General features: G+C 38.4%; 1 protein-coding gene and 1 pseudogene across 3 annotated transcripts; one reads left to right on the top strand and one right to left on the bottom strand.

The window, feature by feature from the left end:
- Window positions 1-26,726, bottom strand: TMF1 (TATA element modulatory factor 1). 2 transcript variants are annotated; one of them, XM_080914555.1, is made up of 17 exons: window positions 26,482-26,726; window positions 23,360-24,561; window positions 20,976-21,079; window positions 19,909-20,035; window positions 17,997-18,102; window positions 15,069-15,211; window positions 14,411-14,577; window positions 13,834-13,990; window positions 10,917-11,009; window positions 10,449-10,605; window positions 8,444-8,636; window positions 7,735-7,804; window positions 7,464-7,556; window positions 5,316-5,444; window positions 4,926-5,078; window positions 3,644-3,769; window positions 1-2,745 (listed from the first exon to the last, which is right to left on the bottom strand). In XM_080914555.1, exons 1-17 carry the CDS (start codon window positions 26,621-26,623, stop codon window positions 2,602-2,604), a joined length of 3,306 nt encoding a protein of 1,101 aa, XP_080770681.1. In that variant the 5' UTR covers window positions 26,624-26,726; the 3' UTR covers window positions 1-2,601. The 2 variants fall into 2 exon arrangements, with proteins under 2 accessions (XP_080770681.1, XP_080770682.1); XM_080914556.1 differs by having other exon boundaries at window positions 2-2,745; window positions 5,316-5,417.
- Window positions 15,737-16,780, top strand: LOC308419293 (heterogeneous nuclear ribonucleoprotein A3-like; annotated as a pseudogene). The gene has a single exon. The product of its transcript is annotated as a heterogeneous nuclear ribonucleoprotein A3-like (transcript).

Here is a 26,726-nt window from a genome sequence, read left to right as displayed (position 1 = left end):
CCAGTACATGAGGTTTTTCTTTTTTTTCCCCCAAGAATGGAAGCATCTAGCTGCAAACTATATTATGCATCAGAATATTCTACTAGTATATGGGTAGATAATCTTCAATGATACATAACAAAGAAAATTAATTAAAGAACAACCAATGTTTAATAAGTCTTCTGCCACTTACTGGGTTATTTACAAGAAAGGTATTCAGTACCCCTCATCAACCTGAAATGTACTGAAAGGTCTACGTATAGTCTAGCCAACAAAAAAGCAGTGTGAACATCAGCTAATTTATAGATGAAGCAGATATACATGGTTGCATGTCATTTTATAAATAAGTAAGTTGGCTGGGCAGTGGTGGCACACAACTTTAACCACAGCACTCAAGGACGCAAAGGCAAGCAGAACTCTGTGAGTTCAAGGCCAGCCTGCTCTACAGAGTGAGCTCCAAAACAGTCAAGACTATCTCTCAAAAAACCAAAAATATCAAATAAATAAGTTGAAAACATTTTAAGATTTTAAGTGTGCTAATTTTATTAATGTTACTAAGGACCAAGAAAAATATTTAATGTTGATATTATAACATTTAGAATTTAATACAGGAAATTTTTATTTCAAAATCTTTTCTCTGCAACATTTCCATACTATTTGTTTAAAAAGTATTTTACATTTCCCAAACTACTGGTTTCAAATGCTTGCCAAGAATTTTGAAATTCGGGTTTCCTGTCTTTTCTAACTAAATATTTATTGCTATCAGACTTATCATCTTGCCCCTGAATATTAAAACATTTTAAAGCTAGCAAAAAGTTATGAGGCTTCTTTCTACCACTAAAATATAGAAACTTAATTTTATGACTGTTACTTTCACCAAAAGAACATTTATTCACGCTACAGATCTGAGCACCCACAACAGAAACACAGTAACATGAGAAAAAAACAAGGTCACTTGAAATACCCCTAAAAATTCTCCATTCTGCAAGATGGCTACTCACAGCTGTGTTCTGAAGTATAATTTAAAATGTAACTAAAATTTACAGTTTTTACTTGAAATCCTACCTTCTCGTGGGGGGAAAGACAGTTTTAAGACCCTCAGTGGATGCCTGAAACAGGAGAAGCTACCAACTTCCAGCAAGATAGCCAATGTTGATGCTCATCTTTCCATTAAAGGAAGCACTTCTGGCTAACCTTTACTTCTTCACTTTGGAGCAATAGAAGAACAAAGGAATTACCTGAACACAAACACATCCATACTATCATAGCACACCCAGTAGCTGAGGTGACTCAGTGACTGACAAGGGGTGGGAATGTACTGGACAAACAGAGTCAACCAGTGAGAGTCCAGCAGGCTACTCTGAGCAGCATACAAATTAACATTTATTAGCTTTCTGGGATTTCCATGTATCACTGTTTTCTTTTTTACCCTAACTAGAATCACAAAAAGCAAAAGAACAGATAAAGAGGGACTGTGATAAAAGCAATTAAATAATTTTAAGTAATAAGATCTATCAAAATATTTTACAGATCTAAAACCTGATTAACTTTTAAACAAAGTAACATTTAGAAGAGGGAAAAACTATATTCTAAAGTTATTTTATATCACTCTTTGCTATATTTTTGTTTGTTGAAGGTTCAAGGAAAAATGTTAAACTACACAAAATTATAGTCCCCAATTCAAATGTACTATTACTTTTCTGTTTTGCTATGGAGATTGTTTTAAAACATTCATTTTTAATGTTCTAAAATATAATTGTATGAAACCAAACAAGTAATTTTTAAAGAGTAAGTTGTCTAATTTTAAGAGTAAATTTTGTTAATGATTTTATTGTTAGGTTCATTTAACAGTATAGTAAGATATTTCAAAATTACCTGCTCCTGATGCTACCTACCACAATTTACCACAACCAACATTTCCCACTCCCTAATTAAGCCTAGTTAATATTGAATATTTATAGTTTTCTTTGGATAACTAACAAAAAGCATCCACATTTGTTCACACTTCATTGTGGAAGATATACAGAATAAATTTTTCAAACAAATGTTTTTAAGTTTAAAGTTACTTTTTAAATTTTAGACATGTCAGTGTGACTTTGGTTTATAAAGGAAAACCTTAGTTTATAATTTAGTAGTCACAGGCTTAATAACCTTTTTACTCAAATGTTTAAAACACTTTTAAGAAATATGTTGAAGATTTCAGTGTGAAAGATTTCAAAATTTCAATGTTGACATGACTCTGTAAATCTCTCAATATGTACAAACACATACAAATTAGATACAATTATAGACCCACAATAATAGGAAAACACCAATCTTCTTTCCTAGCTGTACTGATAGGTGGATAAAGTAATAAATCTCTGTGCTGTTCAAGGCACACACACACACAAAAAAAAAAGCTTTAAAAAATAAAAATTTGAAGAACAATTTTAAAAATAAAATTCAAATATTACATAATATAATTTAACTGTAAATATTACTATATACTGTAAAAGAATTTTTAAAAAGTTTTTTACAATCTACAGCAAATCCCAGTTTCTAATTCTGTAAAAGAATTTATTGGAAGTTTGCATTTATATATTAAGTGTTTACATTTAGTTTGATGGGAACAAACTTCACAAGTTAACTGAGCCTTTGTCTTAGGAGTTCATCTATTTGAGTTTTATACATATTTTTTACATCCTCAAGATCCAAGCGAAGTTCCTCTGCTTCTTCTGCTTTTTCTCCATACATCTGCAGAATAGTGTTGTATCTTTGATCCAAATCCTAAAAAAAAATTTATATTTTTTAATCATCATGCAAACATCTACAGTTGTTATAAGTCATTAGAAAAAAATATCACAAGTTGAACAAAAATATAAACTCATCTCTTTAAAAAGTTAAACTCATGGCCAGTCTATCTAGGAATGCAGAGCAAAAAAGAGGAACTGCTTTTCAAAGCTAGATGGAGGAGGTGCCTCGGTGAGGAGGAGCACTTGCTGAGCAAGCATGAGGACCTTGCTCCTAACCCCCCATAAAATGCCATGTGGCCTGTAACCCCAGAACTGGGAGGAGGCTCACTGGAGCTGCTGGCCAGCCAACCAGCCTACCACAAAACAGCAAGCTCCATGCGGTGAGACTCTGTGTGAAGGGACAGCCATTTCTTCTTGCCTCCTAGTGTACAGCCCAGCACACATGTACATAACACACACACACACACACACACAAAAACACTCCAACCATATTTCTTCACTACATGTAGAATTCTCCCCAAATAAGATTTAATCAGTCTCCCTCCCATTAATTGAAGTATCCTTGATGAGGTTTTTTTTGTCTTTGTGATTAACTTGGCTTAAGTATTGCTTGACATTTATCCCACAGAACAAGTCTCCTCTAACATCCAATTATGTTACAGTAATAATGAAACAAACATCAAGTCAAATACTATAAAGGCATACGTAAAATCTTGCTCTTTTCTTTGATTATAACTAAACATTTTTATCTAAATACTTTAGACAATAACACAGGCAACAGACTCATCTTTAACATTCTTTACTCAACTACTAACTCCTTAATTTTCAAAGAAATTACCAAGTTATCCATATGCATTTTATGTAAATTGAGAGTGGTATTTAATAACTAGTTTAAACTATCTTAGATTTATCCCTACGTGAAGAATACTTACTCGCAGCTGAACTCGAAGCTTGGGTATCTCTTTCACTTTCTCCTCAAGTTCATCATTCTGATTGGTTAATTTAACTAGCTCTTCAGACATTATGGATCGAGTTTTTTCTAGGTTACTAATTTCTAGCTGAGAAACATAATCACAAAATGGTTTCAATAAAAACATGCCTTGTTTAATGCTCTTATTAACATAAAAATATTAAGTATGTCATTTTTTTAAAGATTTATTTATTTATTTTATGTGTATGTTAGTACACTGTCGCTGTCTTCAGACACACAAGAAGAGGGCATCAGATCCCATTACAGATGGTTGTGAGCCACCATGTAGTTGCTGGGAATTGACCTCAGGACCTCTGGAAGAGCAGTCAGTGTTCTTAACCACTGAGCCATCTCTCCAGCCCCAGTGTGTCATTTTTTAAAAGATAAACATGTCAATATTAATCCTGAAGCAGTGGGGAAAAAGAGGGCCCCAACTTTCTTTAGAAGTTTATTAATTAGAGGGTTCACTAAGCATGCAAAAATCCAATAATTTGATGCAAAAATGCAACCAGATTTTTCTCTAACAATACACATTTCCATTATTCTAAGTTACTAGAAGCCAAAAGAATGAGAACATACTTTAATGCTGTCCCACCCAGCTGTGCAGGTTTTACTGCTAAGGTTTTACTGCTATCTGAAAAACCAAATGGCACTCTCAAGGACAGCATCCTGGATGATCCTAAGAAGATTATTCAAATGAGAGTGGGAAAAGCTATTCATTTTCAGTGTATAGTTTATCATGGTAAACTCAAACGGCTTTCCTAATCCTCACTCCATAAGCAACACTTCATACAGCTCCCTCCTTTCTGTGTTGCTTCTCCTACGTGTAGGTCGCTCTCATGTCATTCAATTCTTGCAGGGGCGACTTAGAAACGGCTCCTGTGGCATATCCAGCAAGAATGAAGCAAGCATGCTGTTGTTGAGAAAAGATGCTGGGAAGGAGGGGGCCATTCCTGCTCTTAGATAGCCTTAGTCCTCCCTAGGGAAGGCCATGGCACAGGCTCCCAGCATGTCCTAGGACAGAGCAGATAAATCTACCTAATTCTGGCAGTCAGTCAGGTAGAAGAATCAGTCATTTGACTCTAGCTTTTATTATAAATACATGTAACACACACTGTGTTTTACGTATCACCAATTCATATTATTTTCCAATGTGCTTAAAATTCTGAGGAAATGAAGGCTACTACTTACTGAGACTCATTATTTCATGAACTTCTTACAGCATACTTAATTTGTTTCAATACCTGTAAATGACTAATTTCTCCTTCCCTCAGCTTTAGCTGAGACTGCAGATTTTCAATAATGCTCGACCCAGCTCCCATCCTCATAGCTTCATAAAGATTGCTCCCACTGGCTGATGTAGACAGTGGCCCAAATGAATGGTCATGAGACTCATCCTATTCAGTTAAAGAACACAGACAATTAACAAACATTATGTTCCATTATCAAGTTCAAACAAAGATCCTGTTCATTCTTGCTTCGAAATGTCTATGAGTTTCCTCAAAGGGAGAAAAATCATGTATTTTCTTCATTTTAATTAGCACCACATTCCCCAACAAGGTCATGGTGACGCCAATCCGGCAACTGCATGTTCCCTTTAGCATTAATCAAGGATAAGAAATGTAAGCCATTACCTGAGACAGGAAGGATGTTTGCAGCCCTGCCATATCCACTCCACTGATAGAGCTGGACCGTGACATGCTGGGAGTACTAGAAACAGAAAATGGCTTGTGGTCCTTAGGGGGGGAAAAAACTCCGTAAGACTGGGAAGCAAAAAATAAAGGAAGCAAGAACCATTTCTAAAATTAATGAAAATGAAAGTATTCATTGCAGTCTCCATTACATGTTATAGATAAGATTTCTCAAAGCCACAAGTCTCAGAAGTATAGAAAGCATTTAAAAATTAGGAGCTGAGCTGGCCAGATGATCAGCAGGTAATGATGCTTGCTGTCATACCTGACCGGAGTTCAATCAATCCCATGACCCACGTAGTAAAGGAGAAAGAAACAATTCTAGCCTCTAGTCTTCTGACTTACATGGATGGATGTACACGTACACACTCATGTACACACATACACACACACACACACACACACACACACTAAAGTACACATAATAAAAACATTTTAAATTAAAATTTAAAGCCTGATGAGGGCCTGGAGGGATGGCTGCTCTTCCAGAGGTCCTGAGTTCAATTCCTAGTAACCACATAGAGGCTCACAACCATCTGTAATGGCGCCTGACTCTCTTTTGGTGTACACGCAAACAGAACACTCATATACATAAAATAAATAAATCTTAAAAAGACAATAAAAATAATTTTTAAAAATTTAAAGCCTGTCTTGCTCCATTTATATTATAACACAATTTGCCAGGTTTATTTCTTTATTTTAATGGAATCAGAATGCTTTGTCTGAAAAGCCTGCAGAAGCTAACTACACCAAGTTATATAACATATCATCAATTACTCTTAAAGTTGGTGAATTTCTGACTTATCCATTTTATTTTAATGGATTAAAACCAAAAAATGACCAGGCAGTGGTGGGACATACTTTCAATCCCAGCACTTGGGAGGCAGAAGCAGGCAGATCTCTGAGTTTGAGGCCAGCCTGGTCTACAGAGTGTGTTCCAGGACAGCCAGGGCTACAAAGAATGATCCTAACTTTTAAAACAAAACAAAAACAAAATACTTGGGGGTTAAACAGTTGGACAAGCACTTAAGAGTACTGGCTTAAGACATCCAGGGTTCAATTCCAGGCAAGGACATAGTGATTCACAACACCTCTAACTTATTCCGTGGGATTTGATGCCCTCTTGTGGCTTCTAAGGATACTGTATACATGTGGTATGAAGACATACATGTACTCATACACATAAAAAAAAAAGCCGCCAAATATATTCTAAAGGTAATTTCTATTTTTGTGGATTTATTTTAACTTACTGTGTTAACTCTGAGTACATTACAATTCTTTAAGTAAAGGCAACAAATTTTGAAAAATTATCTTTAGGAGCTAAGGAGGTGGCTTAGTGCATAAAGTATGGAAACCAGAATTCAGATGCCAGAACCCATAGAAAAGCCAGGCAAATGTGGTGGCTCCCTATAAGCCCAGTACCCAGAAGGTTGAGATGGGATCCCCAAGACAAGCTAACTGGTTAGAGTAGCTCTAGGTTCAGCAAGAGACTTGCCTCAGTAAAACAATATAGAGAATAACTAAAACACCCAATATCAACTTTGGGCCTCCACATGCATGTTCACAGACACTCCTGCACATGTGCAAACACACATACACACTGATTATTACTGATATTTACACATACCACACTGATACACATGCAAAAAATAAACAACAACAAAAACCTCACTACATTACTAATCAGAAAGATACAACAAGCCAATTCATTCTCAAGTTGCCTTTGGGCCATTTGCTGCATTAGTTTCAGTGATCTATCACAAAGTTTTTTAAATTTCAAACATTTTTAAGTTTTGCGCAGTGGCAGTGTCGTAGCCAATGAGGTTTATCCGAGGCACGATTATTGCTAATTGAAAACTCAAACATTTTTAAAAGTATAAAAGTTTCTATAATTCAAAACCAATCACAGACCAATTTCAATGCACTCAAATGACTTCCAACCTGCTCTCAGGGGACACTGACAGTGCTCCCACGCTCCAGTCATTTCAGAAGGGGAAAACCATTAAGGCATCAGAACCACTAGACCACAGACCAATCCAGTCACCCACAACAGCTTATTACATATTAGCACAAACCAACACAATTCAGTACCTTTTCTTTTAGTGCTTCTTGAGTAAAAATGGTTTTCTTCCTTTCTTGTTCAACTTTCATTCTTTCCATTTCTAGCTGACTACTCAAAAGTGTCTAAAGGAGAGAGAACATCGACATCTTAGATACAGCCCATGGCAACCCATCAGTCAACTGAAAGCTCAGAGGACCAAGTACAAGCTGCCCCTTCACCACTGAAGACACGGTTGCAACTCGCTGCCGTCCCCAGCCATCTCTAACGCAAGCCCTGGGGGGGGCAAACACTAAGAAATACCTTTTCTTTCCTTGTCTCTTCAAGCGTCCTTACATATTCATCTTTTAGGTTTTCTAATTCAACCTGGTACCTAGTAAACCAGAGGGAATTAAACAAAGCAAAAAAAGGTGACAGGACAGACATTCAAACCTCTCCTCGTGTCAAACCCCAGTTACACAGTCAGTAGTCATTTTGTCACCGGCTCAGCATCGAAGGCTTTCCGGCTGACTGTCCCAGACTCAAAAGTTCTACTCACCCCGTTTTTTAAATCAGTACTCAAAAATGAGACATTTAAAAAGTAATTTTAAGTGCTACCATTCCAAGCTCAAATGTGGTAAGAAAGAAAAAAGAAAAAAAAAAAGCAGGGGTCAAGGGTAAAAGTATATACATTATGACGTTATGCAATTTCATATAGATGATTTTACAGGCCATGGCTTTAGAAAAACTGGAAGACTATGTTACATGGCCACTGCTCCCTCCTTCCTTCCCTCCACTCCCTTTGCTTTTGTTGGTGGCATTACCTCTTTTGACTTTACCTGAAAAAACACAATATATGTAGAACATAGTATGCAGTCTCACAAGACTACCTTAACGCACGTCACTAATGACCCTGACTTTAAATATTTCAAAGTTTTCACTTTCAGAACTCCATGCAATGAAGCTAAGACCCAACAAAAATACTTTCCAAACGTGCTTTAAAATGTCAGGAACCACACATAAATATACTCACCGACTATTTTCATCCTCTAGTTTTCTTAATTTATTTTTCTCTGACTCTAGCTGGGCCTGAAGTCTACTGTTTTCCTGTCGTAATAACGAATTCTGTGATTCCACTGAAGACATCTGGATTTTATTGGCCAGGAGTTCTTCTGTAGCTGCACGTTCTCTTTCTACGGCTGCAGCCAACAAGGTCTGTGATTCACCTGATTATACAGGAAGAGAAACCAAACACATATACCAGAGAAAGATCAGTCACCAGGCTGGTTCTGACCTCAAATCTCTACTGAGTCAAGTTTCCAGATAAAGACAAGAAGCCAGCTTGTTCAATGCACAAGTTAGCATTTTCTCCTCAGCACATCGAATTGAAAACACTGTTATTCAGTAACAGGAGAGTGAGTCAGCAAACAGCACTGGGGCAACCCAGTGTCCACCGACAAACGTGGACTAATAAAAGACAAATACAGTAAGAGAAAGAGCAATGAAATAGAGTTCTTCAAAACGAACTTCTGCAGCAGGTGAAGAATGGAGCTCCACTGGTTGTTTACTAGTATAGTTTCATCCCAGCACTGCATACACCAAGCTTGGTGGTGTACATCTATAATCCCAAGATGTGGCAAAAGCAGGATTAGGAATTCAAGGTCATCCTTGGCTACCTAGAGAGTTTGAGGTCAATTTGAGATCACTCTAAGGTCAGTTTGGCTATATGAGACCCTGTCTTATTTATTTGTTTGTAATATAAAAAAGACAAGCTAGAAACTGGAAAAAAATAAACACAAGACACATGTGTAGGTTTAGTGCTTAAAGTACAGACAGAACTCTCAGAAGTGAAACTGTAGGCAGTCTAGTTAAAAATGAGCAAAAGCCATCCACAGGCAGTTAGTTCATCCTACATATGGAGAAGTGGAAAACAAGCACACAAAACAATGCTCAGCATCCGTTCTCATTGGAAAAAAGAAAACTAAGATGATGATACAAGAATTTATGAATGATAAATTAAAACAAAACGCAGCAGAACAGAGAACCGAAAATGCTACCTAGTTTGTAAACAAACTGGATTACTCCCAACAGCTTTAAGCACTGTGGAATATCATTTTTTCTGAAAACTGAACACAATGTTCATATGGTCCAGCAACTGCATATTTGGCCCTTTATCCAGAGACATGGAAACTTTTACACCCACATTCACTCCAGAACAGACATTTACAGCAGCTTTATTCACAACAGTCCAAATCTGGAACCAAACCAGATATCCTTCCCCGAGTAAATGAGGAAATAACTAAAACTCAACAATCAAAGGACTACACTATTGAAATGTTTAAAACCCTTAAAGCTTGTATTTGTTTGTGTAAGCTAGAAGTATATGAATAGAGTAATACTCTCTACTCAGTAATTCCCCTTAGCCAATTTCAATGTCCCAAAGTTTAATTAACAGAACAGGGAAGCTGCCCTGAACCGAACTCAACACTTTGGAGTGATGTTCATTTCAGAAAATAACACTGAGACAACAGGATCTGAGTTGGGCGTCCAGCACGCAGAAAAAGGCAAGGACAGTACATGCCTGGAATCCAACAGTTAGGCTAGCAGAGACAGCCAATCTACCCAAATCAGTCAGCTCCAGGTTCAGTGAGACCCTGTCTCAAAAAAGAAGGTGGAGAAGCAATTGAGGAAGATACCAGATATCAACCTCTGGCCTCTACACATGTACGTGCACATGGGCACATGAATTTTCACACACACATACACATACAAACAAACACACCATCCCCCCCACAAACACAAATGAAATGGCAGGTAGAAAAGCATGTGGCACACTGTGTAAAAAAAAAAAAAAAACTGTGAAAGTCTAATTGAGGTATCCATGGAAAGGGGAAAAGACACACCTAAAGATGTTAGACATGTCATCATTAAAAATGTCAGCATGACATCAGGTGAATTTCAATGTCATACAACTATTCTACTCCTTCACACAAGACAGAAAGTCTTCTACATCAAACATAAAATACTAAAGATGTTACCAAGCCTATCAGAAAGATTCTTCTCTAGCGTCTCCCACGATGATGTCTGGGATCCTAGAGTTGCCTGTAGATTTTCTATCTGCCGAAGCAAGGGTCTAGTTGTTGATGAAACACTTTGACTCAGCTCTTGGTTTCGATTCTCTGCTTCTTGGAGTCTCTGTATCAAAAAATCCTTACTTTATTACCACTGACCAGCAAACCTAAACTATAAATTTTTCCAAGAAAAAAATTATTAGCTATTTTACTTTAAAAAGAAAAGAAAAACAATATTGAATAAACAACCAGTCTATCATGATAAAATTACTTCCATTAAAACTAAATCAGATATTCTCCTTTTTTTTTTAGGGGATCATTTGGTTCACTTAGGCTTTAAAAATTCATCCACTGATAGCAATGCTTCCTATCCAGGAACACTAGCCTTTAAGTGGTCATACTGTTGACCTTGTGCTCGGGAAAGCATGACAATACCTGCTGAAGTTCACTGATCTCGTGGCGTAAGTAATCCTCTTTTCTGGCAGCTGCTTGCTCTGCCCGTTGCAGCGCTAGCCTAAGGTCCCCCACCTGCCGGATAAACAGCACTGTCAGAACATTAGCTGTAACTTCCTACTGACATTTGTGTTGACTTTTTATGTATGACACTTCATGCTAAACAATGAGCACACATCCTGCTCCTTAAGCAATGCCAAGGCTATAAACATATTCACTGCCTAACCAAAAGCACTTAGCCCATAAAAGTATGCAAATATGTATAGCCTGCATAAGAGGGGAGATCAAAACTAGACTAATGAATAAACAAACTAACAAATAAATAAAACTTAGGTACTAAACTAGGGGTGGTGGCACACACCTGTGAGGTGAGTATGAGCCTTTTGATTCCCAGGCCAGCCTAGGCTGTGCAGACAGCTCTGTGCTATGTAGTAGGCCCTATCCAAACAATAAAACAAAACTAAAAGAGAAAGCATGATGGTGTGTGCTTGTAGTCACACTATTTGTGAGTATGAGGCAAGAGTTGTAGGGGACTTGCACAACACTGTTTCAGTACAAGAGCAAGGAACAGAGTGCCACTCACATATGGCTACATATTGTAACTGCCATAACTTTTTAAAATTCTGTGGCATCGTAATTAAATAGTATTTAAATAATCAGAAAATGGTGTCAGTGTCTATCTGGTGGCTGCAGTTGAAGATTTAGTCTGTGGAGCATATGGAGATGCCCTGAAGCATTAGAGGTGAAGGCAGAGCTCTAAACGGCATCAGCACTGTGGTTTGTTTTCAGATGCTGATACATGAGCACAACATTAAATATTACAATCAAGACATAAAACATTTATTTATCCTAACTAGAAAGATTAGCAATTATTAAAAAAAAAAACCTAGAGGGAGATAATGCTAACTTTGTAACACACAAAATTAGCAGTCCTTATATTCCATGGTGGTTTCAAGAATGGCAATCCCGGGCTAGAGAAATGGCTCAGTAGTTAAGAAAGAGCACTGGCTGCTCTTCCAGGTCCTGAGTTCTATTTCCATGACATGGTGGCTCACAACCATCTGTAATGGGATCTGATGTCCCCTTCTGTCATGTAGGCACACATGCATATAGAACATTTATATATTATATACATAAGTAAATGAATCTTTAAAACTTTAAAATGAAATGACAGTCTCATACCCAATTCCTTACTCCATCAATTTTTATTATAATGTATTTTTAATTTGAAAGAATTTTTAAATATTAAATAAAAAATTAGGGCATTCATGTGTGTGTGTGTGTGTGTGTGTGTGTGTGTGTGTGTGTGTGTGTTATGCCCAAGAAGGAGAGAAGCGGGCACTGAGTTATGAGCAGTGATTACATGGCTATGTGAGATCTGGGAACCAAACCTGGGTTTACAAGAAGAGTAAGTGCTCCTAACTGCTGAGTCATCTCTCTAGCCCATTAAAATTTAAAGTGGTAATGTTCTACATATACATATTTTTTCATATAAGGTAGTCTCTTGAAAGTGGCAGGGTGGCAGAAACTCATGGATATGTGGACCACAGCATAATTTCCAACACAAAATATTGAAAGCAATCCAAACCCATCAAAAATATGTCTGAAAATTACATAGCAAAGGGATATAAAACTAAAACTCTCAAGTTTTACTATTACACAACCAGCAGACTATCCTAGAGATGGCTCAACCGTTAAAGGTTAGATGCAAAATCTAAACCTAGTCTAGGAGAAACATAAAGCCAGTTGTAAAGCAATGCAGTGGCAATCTTTCCTGCAGGAGTGACAGAAATACAATGCGCCTGAGTGATTCTAGCAGAAGGTAGACATCTGCAGCCCTGCATTCACAACAGAAGCACTGAAAAGGTGAGGCCAACACTGAGAAATGGCGATGCTTAGACCAGGAGAAGCAACAGGGAGAGTCACACTAAAAGCCAGGCTTTCATTGGTAACGCTTTATCCACCAAATATGTGGGACAAAACCAAACATTAATTGAGGTTGCTGAGAATAGTTTTGCATGTTTTGAAAAGTGCTTAGAAAACTAGATGTCTGTATACATAAGATCTACAGTGCAATGAAGCTGCAGTTCAGTAGGGCAACATTTCCCTAGCTCATAAAAGGCCCTGGGCTAGACCCCCTATACTAAAGAAATCAAACAAAACAAAGTATAATGAATATTTATAGCAGCATTATTGTTAGCTAAATTATACATTGCAAATGTTCAATATATATATATTTATATAAATAATATAATTTCCTTTTCTTTTTTTCCTTCCTCTTATTTTGTTTGTTTATTTAGAGACAGGATTTCTCTGTGTAGCTCTGGCTGTCCTGGAAACCACTCTGCAGACCAGGCTGGTCTCAAACTGAAATATTCACCTTCCTCTGACTCCCAAGATCTGAGATTAAAGGTATGCACCACCACTGCCTGACAATATTTGACAATTTTGTAACCACAGTATGCCAAAATGTTCTTCCTTCATTAGGTTCATGACTGCCGGAAACGTTATGAAAATGTAGAGTCAATTATATAACAGTCTCTTGAAACTATATGTTTCAATTATATGCACATATGTTGCTCTGGCAACAGGATACCTACTTTCATAAAACTCTCTTTCCGCTGGCAGTGAAGGGTTCAGCTTTATTACTGAGCTACATCCCACAACATCATACACTCATAAACATGTACGAAACTCACAGAAAGCCAAGCAATGACAGCATGTTGTGCTCTTCACACACAAGTGAGTTTATATATCGCATAACGCAGTACTCTAAAACTGTCAGTAACATAGTCACAGAAGCCTCCCAGTACTCATAAAAGAACAGATTCACATTTGTTAGTAGACTTTGCAGAAACATACAAATGTATAAAAGTTGGCTTTGACCACTGTTGCCTACCTGAAGCGCTAATGCCTCTTGCTGCTGACGGGCTTCTTCCTGGGCCTTCTCCAGTGCCCCAGAAAGTTCTTCTTTAGCTTTCATCTCACGCCTCAGAGCAGCTTCCTGTACCTCACTGTCCTTAGCAGCATTGGCTTTGTGAAGATCAGTAAGTTCTCTTTAAAAAGAAAATTGATACTTTTCATTTATTAATAAAAGGCAACTGTAAAAGCATACCCTAAACTGATGCAATTTCTATGTACCACAGTAATTTCAAAAGGACAGCAAGCACATCCATACAATATAGTCATTTAATGATCTTATAATTGACTTGCTTTGTCTAATAACAAATGTACTCAGAAAAATCTGTAACTGTTGCTAGTATGCAGATAATAGACAAAAGACAAGCTTGAGAGATTGCTCCACATTTAAGAGCAACAATCTCTTCTGTCCTCAGGCATGTGGTACACAGATAAGCATGCAGACAAAATACCAATGCACAAAAAATTAAAAAATTAAAAAAAAAAAAAAGAAGAAGAGAGGCTTCTTCAACCTCCTGCTGTGCTAACAGACTCTAAACGCTCTGCATGTTTCCTACCTGTACGCACTGTCCAGGGCAGCCTGAGTGCTTCGGCTCTTCTCTTCAAGTTCATCCATGTCTACCTGAAGTCGGCCAAGATCCTTCTCCTGGCGTTCTACCACAGAATTTAGTTTCTTAATATTATCTCTATGTTGTTTCTCAACCTCTTCTTTGCCATCAAGGACCTAGTTTATCAAAACAGGTAAGAACAGTTTTCAGTAAATGATGCCATGGTAGATAATGTACTCCAGAAATCTCTCCACACTGCTGATAGCCTGAATAGAAAATGACCACTGAACACGGCTCTGCTCAAGGTAAGTTTGGAAAGCTGTTCAAACCCTGGCTGAAGAAATGGGAGAACAGGCCTTCAGGGTAAGCGCAGCCCTCTTCTACTTTCTGTTTGGCACCAAATAACTAACACCTGCCTCTCTCATACCTTCTCCAGTGATGGAGTCTCACCCTCTGGAATCTTGAAGCGAAGAAAACATCGTCTTCATGTTCATGTCAAGTATTTGATCACAGTGATATAAGGTTAACACTATCTATTAAACTAAAACCATTTTCTGGCCTGACACCCTATTAAATCATTTTGAAAATTGATACATGCTGCACACACCATGGCCAATTACAGGAAGTAAGATCAATGCATTTTCAGGGAACAATGACTGCCAGTCACCTGTCTTAAATGGTGTAACTCCTCTTCCAGCTCCTTAGCTTTTCTGTTCAGCTTTGCAATAACATTTTCATTGTCTTTGTCTTTAGCTCTTAATTTCTTGATGATGTTGGAATTATGCAGCTGCTGCTTTGAAAGCTTTTCTCCTAGTGATTGTAAAAAAGCAAACAACAGTGAGTGTCAGACCTGCACAGCGCCAGTGTTAAAGCTCATTTGAACAGGAATTACCAACAATATTAAAATTGTCCCATAACAGGATTCTAGGTAACAAGATACTAACAGTCTCCAAACTCAGACTCAATCTCAGAAGATCCTCCTACTACCCCATCCTGGGATGATAGGAGTGTACCTCCATATCCAGCTTACAGCCATATTTTAGAATTGCCTATGTACCTATACTTCCTGCTTTAAAAAATAGGTTCCTAAAAGACAAGGAAGTATGTCATAGCTAGTATTGCACCAAGTAATATCCAATATACTCACTGTTTAAAGGAATTCTTATGTAAGTGTAAAAAAAAAAAAGGTTGGGTAAAAGTTAACTTCAAATTAAGTGACTGCTTCTAATTGTCCTCAATTCTATACCTGCTCTTAAACACATTTACATTCAGTGACTTAAGAAATGTTCACCCCTATATTGAACTCGAGTTGGAAGAGGCGAGTCCAGTCTCAAAATGGGGGGCCATGATCCAAAGGAACCAGAGTAGCTGAGTTCATTGGTGGGCTGAGCTTCGAAACCACAGATGACAGTTTAAGGGGACATTTTGAGAAATGGGGCACACTTATTGACTGTGTGGTGATGAGAGATCCTCAAACACAACGTTCCAGAGGCTTTGGTTTTGTGACCTACTCTTGTGTTGAAGAGGTGGGTGCTGCAATGTGTGCTCGGCCACACAAGGTTGATGGGTATGTGGTGGAACCAAAGAGAGCTGTTTCTAGAGAGGATTCTATGAAGCCTGGTGCACATTTAATGGTGAAAAAAAATTTTGTTGGTGGTATTAAAGAAGATACTGAAGAATATAATCTGAGAGACTACTTTGAATAGTATGGCAAGATGGAAACCATAGAAGTTATGGAAGACAGGCAGAGTGGGAAAAACAGGGGATTTGCTTTTGTAACTTTTGATGATCATGACAGAGTTGATAAAATTGTTGTACAGAATTAATGGGCATAAATATGAAGTGAAAAAGGCCCTTTCTAAACAAGAGATGCAGTCTGCTGGATCGCAGTGAGGTCAGGGGGTGGATCTGGCAACTTTATGGGTTGTGGAGGAAACTTTGGAGGTGGTGGAGGAAACTTTGGTCATGGAGGAAACTTTGGTGGAAGAGGAGGCGGTGGTGGTGGAGGTGGTGGCAGCAGAGGTGGTTATGGAGGTGGTGATGGTGGATAAAATGGATTTGGAGGATGGTGGCAACTATGGTGGTTGTCCTGGTTACAGCAGTAGAGGAGGTTATGGAGGTGGTGGACCGGGATATGGAAACCAAGGTGGTGGATACGGTGGAGGAGGAGGAGATGATGGTTACAGTGAAGGAGGACATTTTGGTGGGAGTAACTATGGTGGTGGTGGAAACTATAATGACTTTGGAAATGATAGTGAACAGCAACAATCAAATTATGGACTCATGAAGGGGGTAGTTTTGGTGGCAGAAGCTTAGGCCTGTGGAAGTGGCTATGGGTCTGGAGGTGGAAGTGGTGGATACGGTAGCAGAAGGTTTTAAAATAAAACAGAAACGGCTACAGTTCTTAGCAGGAGAGAGTGAGGAGCTGTCAGGAAAGCTACAGGTTATATTGAGACAGTCGTCCTAAATGCATTAGAGGAACTGTAAAAATCTGCCCCAGGAGGAACGATGATCCACAGTCAGAAAAGTTACTGCAGCTTCAACAGGAAACCCTTCTTGTTCAGGACTGTCACAGCCACAGTTCGCACATAGTGCAGCTATTGATTAATGCAATGTAGTGTCAATCAGATGTACATTCCTGAGGTCTTCTATCTGCTATAGCTTTGTCTTTTTCTTTTCCTTTTCATTACATCAGGTGTACTGCCCTGTAAATTGTGGTAGTGGTACCAGGAATAAAAACTTAAGGAATTTTTAACTTTTCAAAGAAGAAAAAATGCCCCCCCATTTGTAATATGAACATTTTAAAAATAAAAGAATATTATCATTAAAATAACTGCAATATTGCCATACAATGAACTTCATACAGCCATCAGTAATAATATACATAATATTTAATACTACAGTGACATATAAGAAAGCCGCACATGAAATATACAATCTTAACTATGCATGAAGATGCAAAGATACACAGAAGAAAAACTAGACCTCCAAGATTTAAGAAAAAAAAGGCCAAATAATTAAAAAAACAAAATACAGACACAGTAAAAGTCATCAAAGGTCAAAACCTCACCCATCATACTCAGAGCAGGAACCTTACAGACCATCAATCACAGACTTCAAATGTCTCTGTTTAGTGATGAGCTCTTTTATGACGTTACAAACTTGTAATGGGCAGCACAAATTTCTGTCCAGTTTTTGGAAACTTTAAAAAAAAAATCTTCTTAGAGCAAAAAGCTACACAGCATGTTTTCTTTCAAGGCATCTCACCCCATTCTTCCACAACCATCAGACACTTCTGTAGTGTCCCTTCCTGTTTTTGTTTCCCACTCTCCTATCCATCCCTTCCTGTTCCTCCACACTTTCCCCTTTTCCTTTATTTATTTATTTTTGGTGGGGGCGGGGGGAGACTGTTGTTGTGTTACTCAAGTTTATTTTCACCCCCTGAGCTCAACAGATCCTCCGGCTTCAGTGTCGCTAGGACTACAGGTGTGTAGCACCATACCCAGCTCAGTATCTGTTATTAGGAAATATATTCTACCTATTGCATAGTATTTTTCCTTTTCTTAGACTACTTTTAATAATCAACACTACCCACCTTCTTCCATTAAGCCTTGAATCTGTTCATCTTTTTCCTTCAATAGGTCTGCAGTTTGACTACTATTTAATCGAGTGGCAAGTTCTTCCTTTATGATCTTCATTTCCTAATTTTAAAAAAGCTGTAGTTATCATAAAGAATTATTTTCATTCTAGGTATATTTTTCCAGCCTTCCCGTGTGAAGAAGCCACTCACCCATAATCTCATTCCAAAGATAAAATCTGTCAGTTTAGTCACCCACTTACATAGTTAACATAAGAAAACAGCTGTGAGTACCACAGAAGTCTACACTCATCATTTCTATAAGCAAGCTTTAATATGGAAATATGAGTGAAAACAACTTCCTATACTGTTGTCCTTCAGAATCTCTACACATGTAATCTATAGGTTAGGCTCTGCATTTAGAACAACACACAATACAGGACAGAAAGAGGTTTGTTGGTTAAGTGTCTCAAGTTATTGCCAGTGTCTAAAATGAGCAAGCTAACTTAAGCAACCAAGCATGAGACTTCATGGAAGAGTTCAGAGAAAAACAATAAATTATCATTAACTAAGTATATAGTTATTTTGGTTACATACTTTAAAGTACCATTAACAACATAACCAAATTACCATTAAAAAAAAAGTAGGAAGGGGTCCTGTGAAATGGATTGGCAGTTAAAAGCACTTGTCACCAAGCTGATGAGCTGTATTTGATGTACGGGATACATCCACATGTTTGAAAAGGAGAATATCTACTGTAAATTCCCCTAATCTTTTATGTGGGCTATGTGTACCAAGTGAGTGCACATGCATATATGCATGCACATACACATGCCCACACAGAGAAATTCAACTATGAGAATAATAATAATAAAGTGGGAAAACATCCTAATCTCAAAAAGTTAAATACAAACAGAAAGTTATTAGTAAAAGCTGGAACTTGCATAATAATTAACAACCATAGTTTTTAACAGCTTAAGCATGTAAGTGCTCCTGATTGGGAGCACAGCAACAACAGCTCTTTAACATGAAAACACAGAACATGGCTTTGCTCCCAAAGGACATAAGGCATTCTCTGCAACTAAGCAGGGAAGGAAGACTGTTGTGAGGAGGAGAGGCTGAGGACATGGCTAAGCATCTAACAGCAGAAGAGCATAGCCCCCATAACAGAATTGGCCTCCTAAATGCCAACAGTATTAAAGATAAGGAATGTCAGTGTAAGTCAGTATTACACACACCAAAGGGAGTCACTAACCACTATCAACCACACTTTCCATTTAGACTTAAAGAAGTATACATGTTTGAAGTGGTAGGAAAATAATTCAGGGTACTAATACTTTTTTTAAATGTTCATAGTACCACTTAGATTTAAATGTTGCTTATTCTGATGGAATTAACATTTTTGGTTACCTTGATGGTTTTTGCAAGGATTCATACATAAATTACAGAAAAACCTGTTTTAAAAAAAAACTTATGTAAGCATGTGCGCATTCACGTACAATGATGGAGGATACAGCAGCCTTCAGGGAACTTCTGATTACTGTTCCACATTATTTGTTTTGATACATGTTCTGAACATGAGTCCATCAATTTGACCAGGCTGGCTGGCTAGAGTTTCTAAAGCAACCACCTATCTATCTCTGACCTCCTCTCCCTAGCACTAGGGTTACTGACACCTGCCATTATGCCTGACTTCAACATGGGTTCTGGAGATCCAAACTCTAGTCCTCATGCTTGACCAATGGGTGTTTCAAAGGCTGCTGAGCCAACTCTCCAGTCTCTAAAAGTATTAAAATCTACCAACTTTAATATATCAGAAATCTACAACTTACTTTAATGTTAATATGCTACATGTTTTGAATATTTACTTTTTTCTAATAGCAAAATATAAGTTCATTCATGGAACTCTAGAGTGTTTAATTTCAATTACCTTCTTAGCAGCATCTCTCTCTTTGCAGGCCAGTTGAACTTTCTTTTCTGCTTCTGCAATTCTCTGGGTAAATTCATCTTTCAGGGAAGAAATACTACTACTTTCTTCTTTTACTCTGAACATTTCACTAGATTCAAAATATGTGAGAATGAAGATACTGTTTAACAGGCTAGAGGTAATGAGGTCAGATTCCAAAGTGCAGATGACATTTTTTTTCAGCATATACCACATTAAAATAGAACTGGGTGAAGTCTAGTACCTTTTATTCTGCTTTGTTTTTAAGACAAGGTCCTACAATATAGCACAAGTGTCCTCTCTAAGATCATCCTCCTATCTCTGCTTCTTTGCTGGGATTATATGATGGCATGTGTGCCACCATGCCTGGCCAGACAGTTACTTCATCAAAGAAAAATTACTTGCAAAATTAACTTCATCATATTTATTAGTGTTGGCCAGGACTGAACCCAGAGCTGGGCATGCTAGGAAAATGCGTGGCTGACCACAAACGCGTATCCTCAGCCCTACTAAATTTAATTTTAAGAAACCCACTGGTGAAAATGTCACGAGTATTAGATGTGCAAATCTAAGACAAATTCTAAATCTTTCGTGTCACACTTCCTCAATCATCTCAAAGTTAACCAATTCAGTGTTTACTATAATATTTCAATTTTTACTAAACACAAGTTTTAAATTGCTAATACTAAAAGAATAAGAAGACATGTATGTATATGTATAATATATACATATGAATATATTTTATAAAACATTGTGTCAAAAGTAATATGATAAAGATGAGAAAAAAGTGAACATTAAATATATTTATAACTTCATAATTGTCAGTGACTATAAACAAGTTCAACTGCAAAACATTTTGTAAAGATTTGAGTTTTTTCATATGAACATGTATATATGCTACATACAACCCTGGTACCCTTGGAGTTATGTGGGTGCTGGGAACCAAACACAGGTCCTCTGCAATAGCAGCAAGTGTTCTTCAATTGTAAAGCATCCAAGTACAATGGCCTGCACAAACTTTGTGACATCACTCGGGTGAGTTGAATACTTACTCCTTCAGGTTATCATAAGCTTCCTCTAGAAGTGCCTTTTCTTTACTAAGGGACAATAACTGAGTCTCCCTCTTTTCTAGCTTCTCATTCAGAAATTCAACTGTCTGAAAAAAGAGAACAAACACAAGTCAATCATTTGTGATGCAGGTAAAGAGCTGTAAGAGTCACCTGTTCACAACTCATAAACCAATGCTGAGGACACAGGAGACAGACGAACTCTAACCAGTAGTTAGGAGAACACAAACCAGAGTAAGCAGGTAACTGTGTAAGTCTGGGAGAACCATCAGGCAGTATTTACTTGATCAGCTACCTGACAATGCAGAAAATTCAGCTTCTAGGTACACCTTACAGGAAGCACATGGTTAATATACCAGGCAACATGCATAAAAACATTTAAAGCAGTTAGTTTCTAACAGAAAGAATCTAGGGTAATTTATTTGTATAGCCACTAAAGGAGGAAAATATATAAAATTTAAGAAAAAAAAAGGGTCAAGTAAGGGTTCCAAATTTCTGGTAATGTTTCACATTTTAATTTAATTGTAGCTAGATAGCCCACTATATTCTTATTATTCTTTAACCCAAGTATAATTGCTTTGTACTATTATACACTATACTTAAAAGTTAAAATTAAAAAAAAGAAAACCCTGAAGCATGAAATTAGAATGTTCTAGGATGTATCAGTACAAAGCTAACAGAAGTAACACTCTGAATAGCTTACATCTTAGGTCTAGCTACAGCAGTGATAAACTTAACTGTAAAAGGGAAAGATCAGACTTCCAGCTTCAAGTCTTGTCTGAGTCAGGACAGATTAAAAATCACTTTCCTTCCTAAAGACGCTGAAAACAAACAGTAACTAGTACTGCCCTTGGGGAATTCAAAATACCAGCACATACTCTATGGTTGCTGCTGCTCATTCAAAGTTAGAGCACAGCATTCTGTTCCGGAATAATATTAAATCCAGGGAACAGAACCTGCTGTTTTCAAAAATGTTAACCAAGGCAAAACTGAGCATTCACAGTATATTTCTCCACGTGTTATATATACATTTCAAAAGCCTATTAAAGATGCTAGCTCCTCTTCAATGTCTAAGACTCAGGAAAAACTGATGCTATGGTTTAACATTAAAGAATCAACACTATTTTCTCTTATATGTATTAGAGAGAAGTCACTGGTCATTCCCAGGTTTGACTTACGCTCCTTGGGCATTTCGTTTTCTTATTCATGTAAGATAAGCTATTAAAAACAGCAAAAGTAACATAAGGAAAAACCAAGCCCGAACACTGTAAGAAGTATACTTGTATGGATGAAACATCAACATTAGAATATTAATCACAGGCTGGAGACATGGCTCAGCAGTTAAAAGCACTGACAGCTCTTCCAGACATCCTGAGTTCAATTCCCAGCAACCACAGGGTGGCTCACAACCATCCGTAACAGGATCTGATGCCCTCTTCTGGTATGTCTAAAGACAACTACAGTGTACTCATCTAAATAAATAAATAAATTTTTAAAAAATATGTAAAGTTTTTATATTAAAAAAATATTAATCACAGGAACACATCAACTGTATTTATATAAAACCAAAAAGATAAAATCTAAAATTTCCCATAAATAGAATATACATGCAAACCACTTTGATATAGAAGTAGTACCATTCAGATTGACATTCCATGTTTATCTTCAGGAGAATACATTGTGACATAAACGGTCCTTTGTAAGCCTGATAAGGATGTCTCAGGAAAGGCTCTGCCAGAGCCTTACTGATTCAGATTAAGATGCTTGCAGCTAACCATCAGACTGAGCATGGGGAACCCAATGGAGGAGTTAAAGAGAAAGGACTGAAGGAGTACACACAGGGGAACCCATTGCTCCAGCCGCATATGTAGCAAAGGACATCTTGTCTGGCAGCACCCCAATGTAGGGGGATGCCAGGGTGTTGAGGTGGGAGTGAGTGGGTGGGAGGGGGAGCATCCTCAGAGAAGCAGGGGGAGGGTGCATGGGAGAGGGAAAACCTGGAAAGGGGATTACATTTGAAATGTAAATACATAAACTATACAAAAACAAAAACAAAAAAAAAAAAATCAAAATCAAACCAGTCCTTTGCGAACTAGCAGAAGGATGAATAGAGCATGAAAGAATGTTAAAGTGATAAGGATACAACAATACAGATCAAAATGGCAACATTAAGCTTTTGTATACTATCTACTTATCTACCATAGTTGCTTTGCAAGAACTTCAAATAATTTAACATAATTGTTCATTTTTAGGTCCTTAACTGCTACAATTAAATGATCAAACATCTACTTTTTCATATCGTCACACAGCCACGAAAATACCTGCAACTCTGAAACATACCCCAAAGCCCCCTTCTGTTTTTTACTTACTTTGCAAACATCTTCTTTCTCCGGCGATGCTTTCGGCTGGTTTTCAGCAGCTTCACAGTGATCAGCAGCCTGTCCAGAGGCAGAGTGCCCACCATTTACTGGGGTAGGAGAAGCCAATGTATCTGGCTGTTCACAGTTAACTGGAGTAGCACTTCGGCCACTTTCCTCTAATTCTGCTTCCTCAGAAGGTGCAATTAATGTCTTGTTTCCTTCCTCCTCTTCAGCATTTTCTTCAGTAGATTCCACTACTTTAGTCTTCGGGGCTGAAGGACCCACTAGCACAGGTGCTAAAGCATAGCCTTTGCCTGGCAGTTCGTCGTCTGAGTTGATCTCACTCACACTCCGGCTATCTAGAGACTGCACACTAAACGAGTCTATTCTTTCAAAAGCATCCGATGAGCAGCAACTCTCATTGAGCTTTTGGAAGTCATCTAAGCGGCTATACTCGGGACAAGCAGATGCAGAGAGAAGCTGAAATGAGGTCTGCATGAGGTGAAGACTTGACTTTGCATCCGAAGTCTCTTGCCTCGAACTAGCTGAGCTCTCACTTATTACACTTTCGTGATCTAAGACTTCAATGTCACTGGTGGTGGAGGTGCCCGACGAGAAGGAGCTAACAGGAGGAGATGGTGTGTTGCTCTGTCTGTCTTCATGTTTTTGTTCTTTAGACTCCAAAGCCAGATCCTTAGTTTCTGCTGTAAGAGACTGAGTGGATGTGGGAGATACATCTTCTGTTGTGTTTACATTAACTATGTTTTCAGACACCTTCAATCTCACAGTGGGCACCTTCACCTCAGACTCTTCACTAACAGGTTCTTCATGTTTGCCTTCAGGTACAGGTGAGGGAGTGCCCACGGCTGGAGTCTCTCCCGAAACACACACAGAGTCTCTCGCTCCAGACTCAGCTGTCCCAGAAGTTCTGGACTGGCCAGGAGACGATGATTCTTGTAAACTGCTTTTCACTTCTTCTTCTGGCCGCTGTGATTTAGCCGGAGGTTTTGATACTACTGGGCTCTTCTGAATGGTCTGGACATCTGATGGAGAGAGAAAGGCACTGAAGAAATGTTCAGACTCATCGACTACAGTCCTTTGAACTGGCTTAGTAATTGCTTGAGAGGCTGCTGGTGGACTCTGAGGTTCGGTGCTTGAGTTCAATCCCCAGGGTGAAGTGTCCCATCCTCCACTCACAGGGGGACTTATTCCTTTCACCAAAAAAAAAAAAAAAAAAAAAATCAGTTCATTAAATAAAGCACATTAGTATTCATATTTCAATCATCATCAGTAAGTGGGAAAAAAGAAAGCTTATGGAATGCATACTCTAACTTGGAAAAGCCAGACTCTTTCCTTACAGCATCACTAATTAATTAGTTTCCAAGTTAACTTTGGGTAGAAAAGATTAAAAACAGTGTGGGCTGACCTAAGAGGGTCTAACAAATACAAGGTCAGTCTAGGCTTTGCCTAGCCAAAGCAAGTATGTTATCCCCTATGAATACATGCTTAAAGTAGTGATAAAGGTCGTATAACCAGTGAGAAATCCCAGATACATGACTCATCTCACAAAAACAGTCCAAATCTCCACTAACAAGCACATGGAGTCACAGTACTATCCAGCTGCACAATCATTTTATTCCTATAACATTAGACAATAAGACTTATTATTAGCTAAACAGACAGCAACACTCAAAATTCAACCTGAGATGATGGAGACAGTCTTTTTATGAAATCTTAAACTGATGTGAACAGTGAGTTCTAGTGAATTAATTCACTTTTATTTACTTAATGACCAGTCTGCAAGTTCCTCTCTCTTACAACTATTTTTTTTTCCGAAATATTTTTTTCATGTTTTTAAGATAGCAAAATCACCAAAACTCTGTGCAATTAGAAGCAGGTGAAGAGGGCACACAACTGGGAACTTCCTGAAGAAAAACAAAGCAAAACAAGAAGCCCTTTAACAAAATCTATCCTTTAATAAGATTCCAAAACTACCAGGAATGAAGAGTGCTGGGGAAACAGCTGGGGACAGTTTTACATTTATGTGTTCAGTGTGTGAAAACCAGAAAACAAAGCTTAAAATAAGACTGGGTCTTCGAGGTAGTTAATTAGCATCCGCACAGATACCAGGGTTTAAATTCGCCTCCTGAAAAATGTGGTACAAAATCATCGTTACCTCAAACCCACTTAAACTATACCCATCCTTCAGACCCATTGTCGTTTTGTAATCGAAAACACAACAGGTGATCAATAAAAATAGCATTCAAGAAAGCATATACCGTTCCAGACAACCTGCCCTCAAAAATAAATTATATAGCACTATTCATGACTCAGATTTCATGTGGGACGGGGAATAATGAGTTTCTTTATATTTGAAACTAAACTCAACTTTAGTAACTCCAACTTTGGGGTCCACAAAAAGGTAAGCTACTTAATAGCACGGTAACACGTGAAATAAGATCACGACGTAACGACAATCATACACAAACTAAGATATTGATTCAACTTAGGTCTCGAGTTTTCAACAATGTACAACTAAAACCAGAAACCGAAGAGTGATGAACTACTGTGTCCGTTGTTACACACGTAAAAATGCTCAAGAATCCCTCAGACTTAAAGACACAAGTAACTAAAAACCCTGGAAAAAAAATCATTTCAGCGTATCTGAAAGACCCGATTCTACCAAAAAAGAAAAAAGAAAAATTAAAGAGCTACAGTTGGGAACTCTCGGAACACAAATTCTCTTGGTACTATACGCAGTAGTCTGTGCCTCACCTGGTGAAAGTTAACTTATGCACTGAGTTTCGATTCTCTCTTCTGTAGAACAGACGGTACTACCATCCCTGACACGGTCGTTCTGAGGACGAGGAAGCTTTTTGTAAAGTCTTTGTGCTCATTAAACGCTGCCCGCAGGGCTCCCTGACTAGGGAATTATGGTTCGGACCTAGGACGCTAAGGCGGAAGACGCATAGCAATTGGGAATCTGAGGCTGTGCTCCGCACTTAGGAAGGGCCTGGGGCCAGGACCAGAGCTGGAGCTGACACCTGAGGTCAGCAGGACCGCACCGGGGCCGAGGCATGCGGGACTGGGGTCGGACGGTAGGCAGGAGCGACACCCCGGGACCCGCTTACCCGGCTCGCCGTACGGGATGGCCTCGGCCCAGGCGCTCGGTTCTTCCTCCTGGATGTCCAGGACCCTGTCGATGGACTTCTGGGCCTGGGACAGGGCCTGCTTGGCGAAGCTGGACAACTGCGAGGCATTGAACCAGCTCATGGCCCCTCCCCAGCGCCGGCTCCGGCCGGCTCCGGCGGCCTCAGCGGTGGCCCCGGCCCACCGCCTCCCGCGGCCGCGCGGCGCTCAGAGCCCAGCGCACAGC

Source organism: Micromys minutus, assembly GCF_963924665.1.
Source record: "Micromys minutus genome assembly, chromosome: 3".
Classification (NCBI taxonomy): Eukaryota; Metazoa; Chordata; class Mammalia; order Rodentia; family Muridae; genus Micromys; species Micromys minutus.
Note: the sequence above shows the minus strand (reverse complement) of the source record. Positions and strands in the feature narration are given on the sequence as shown.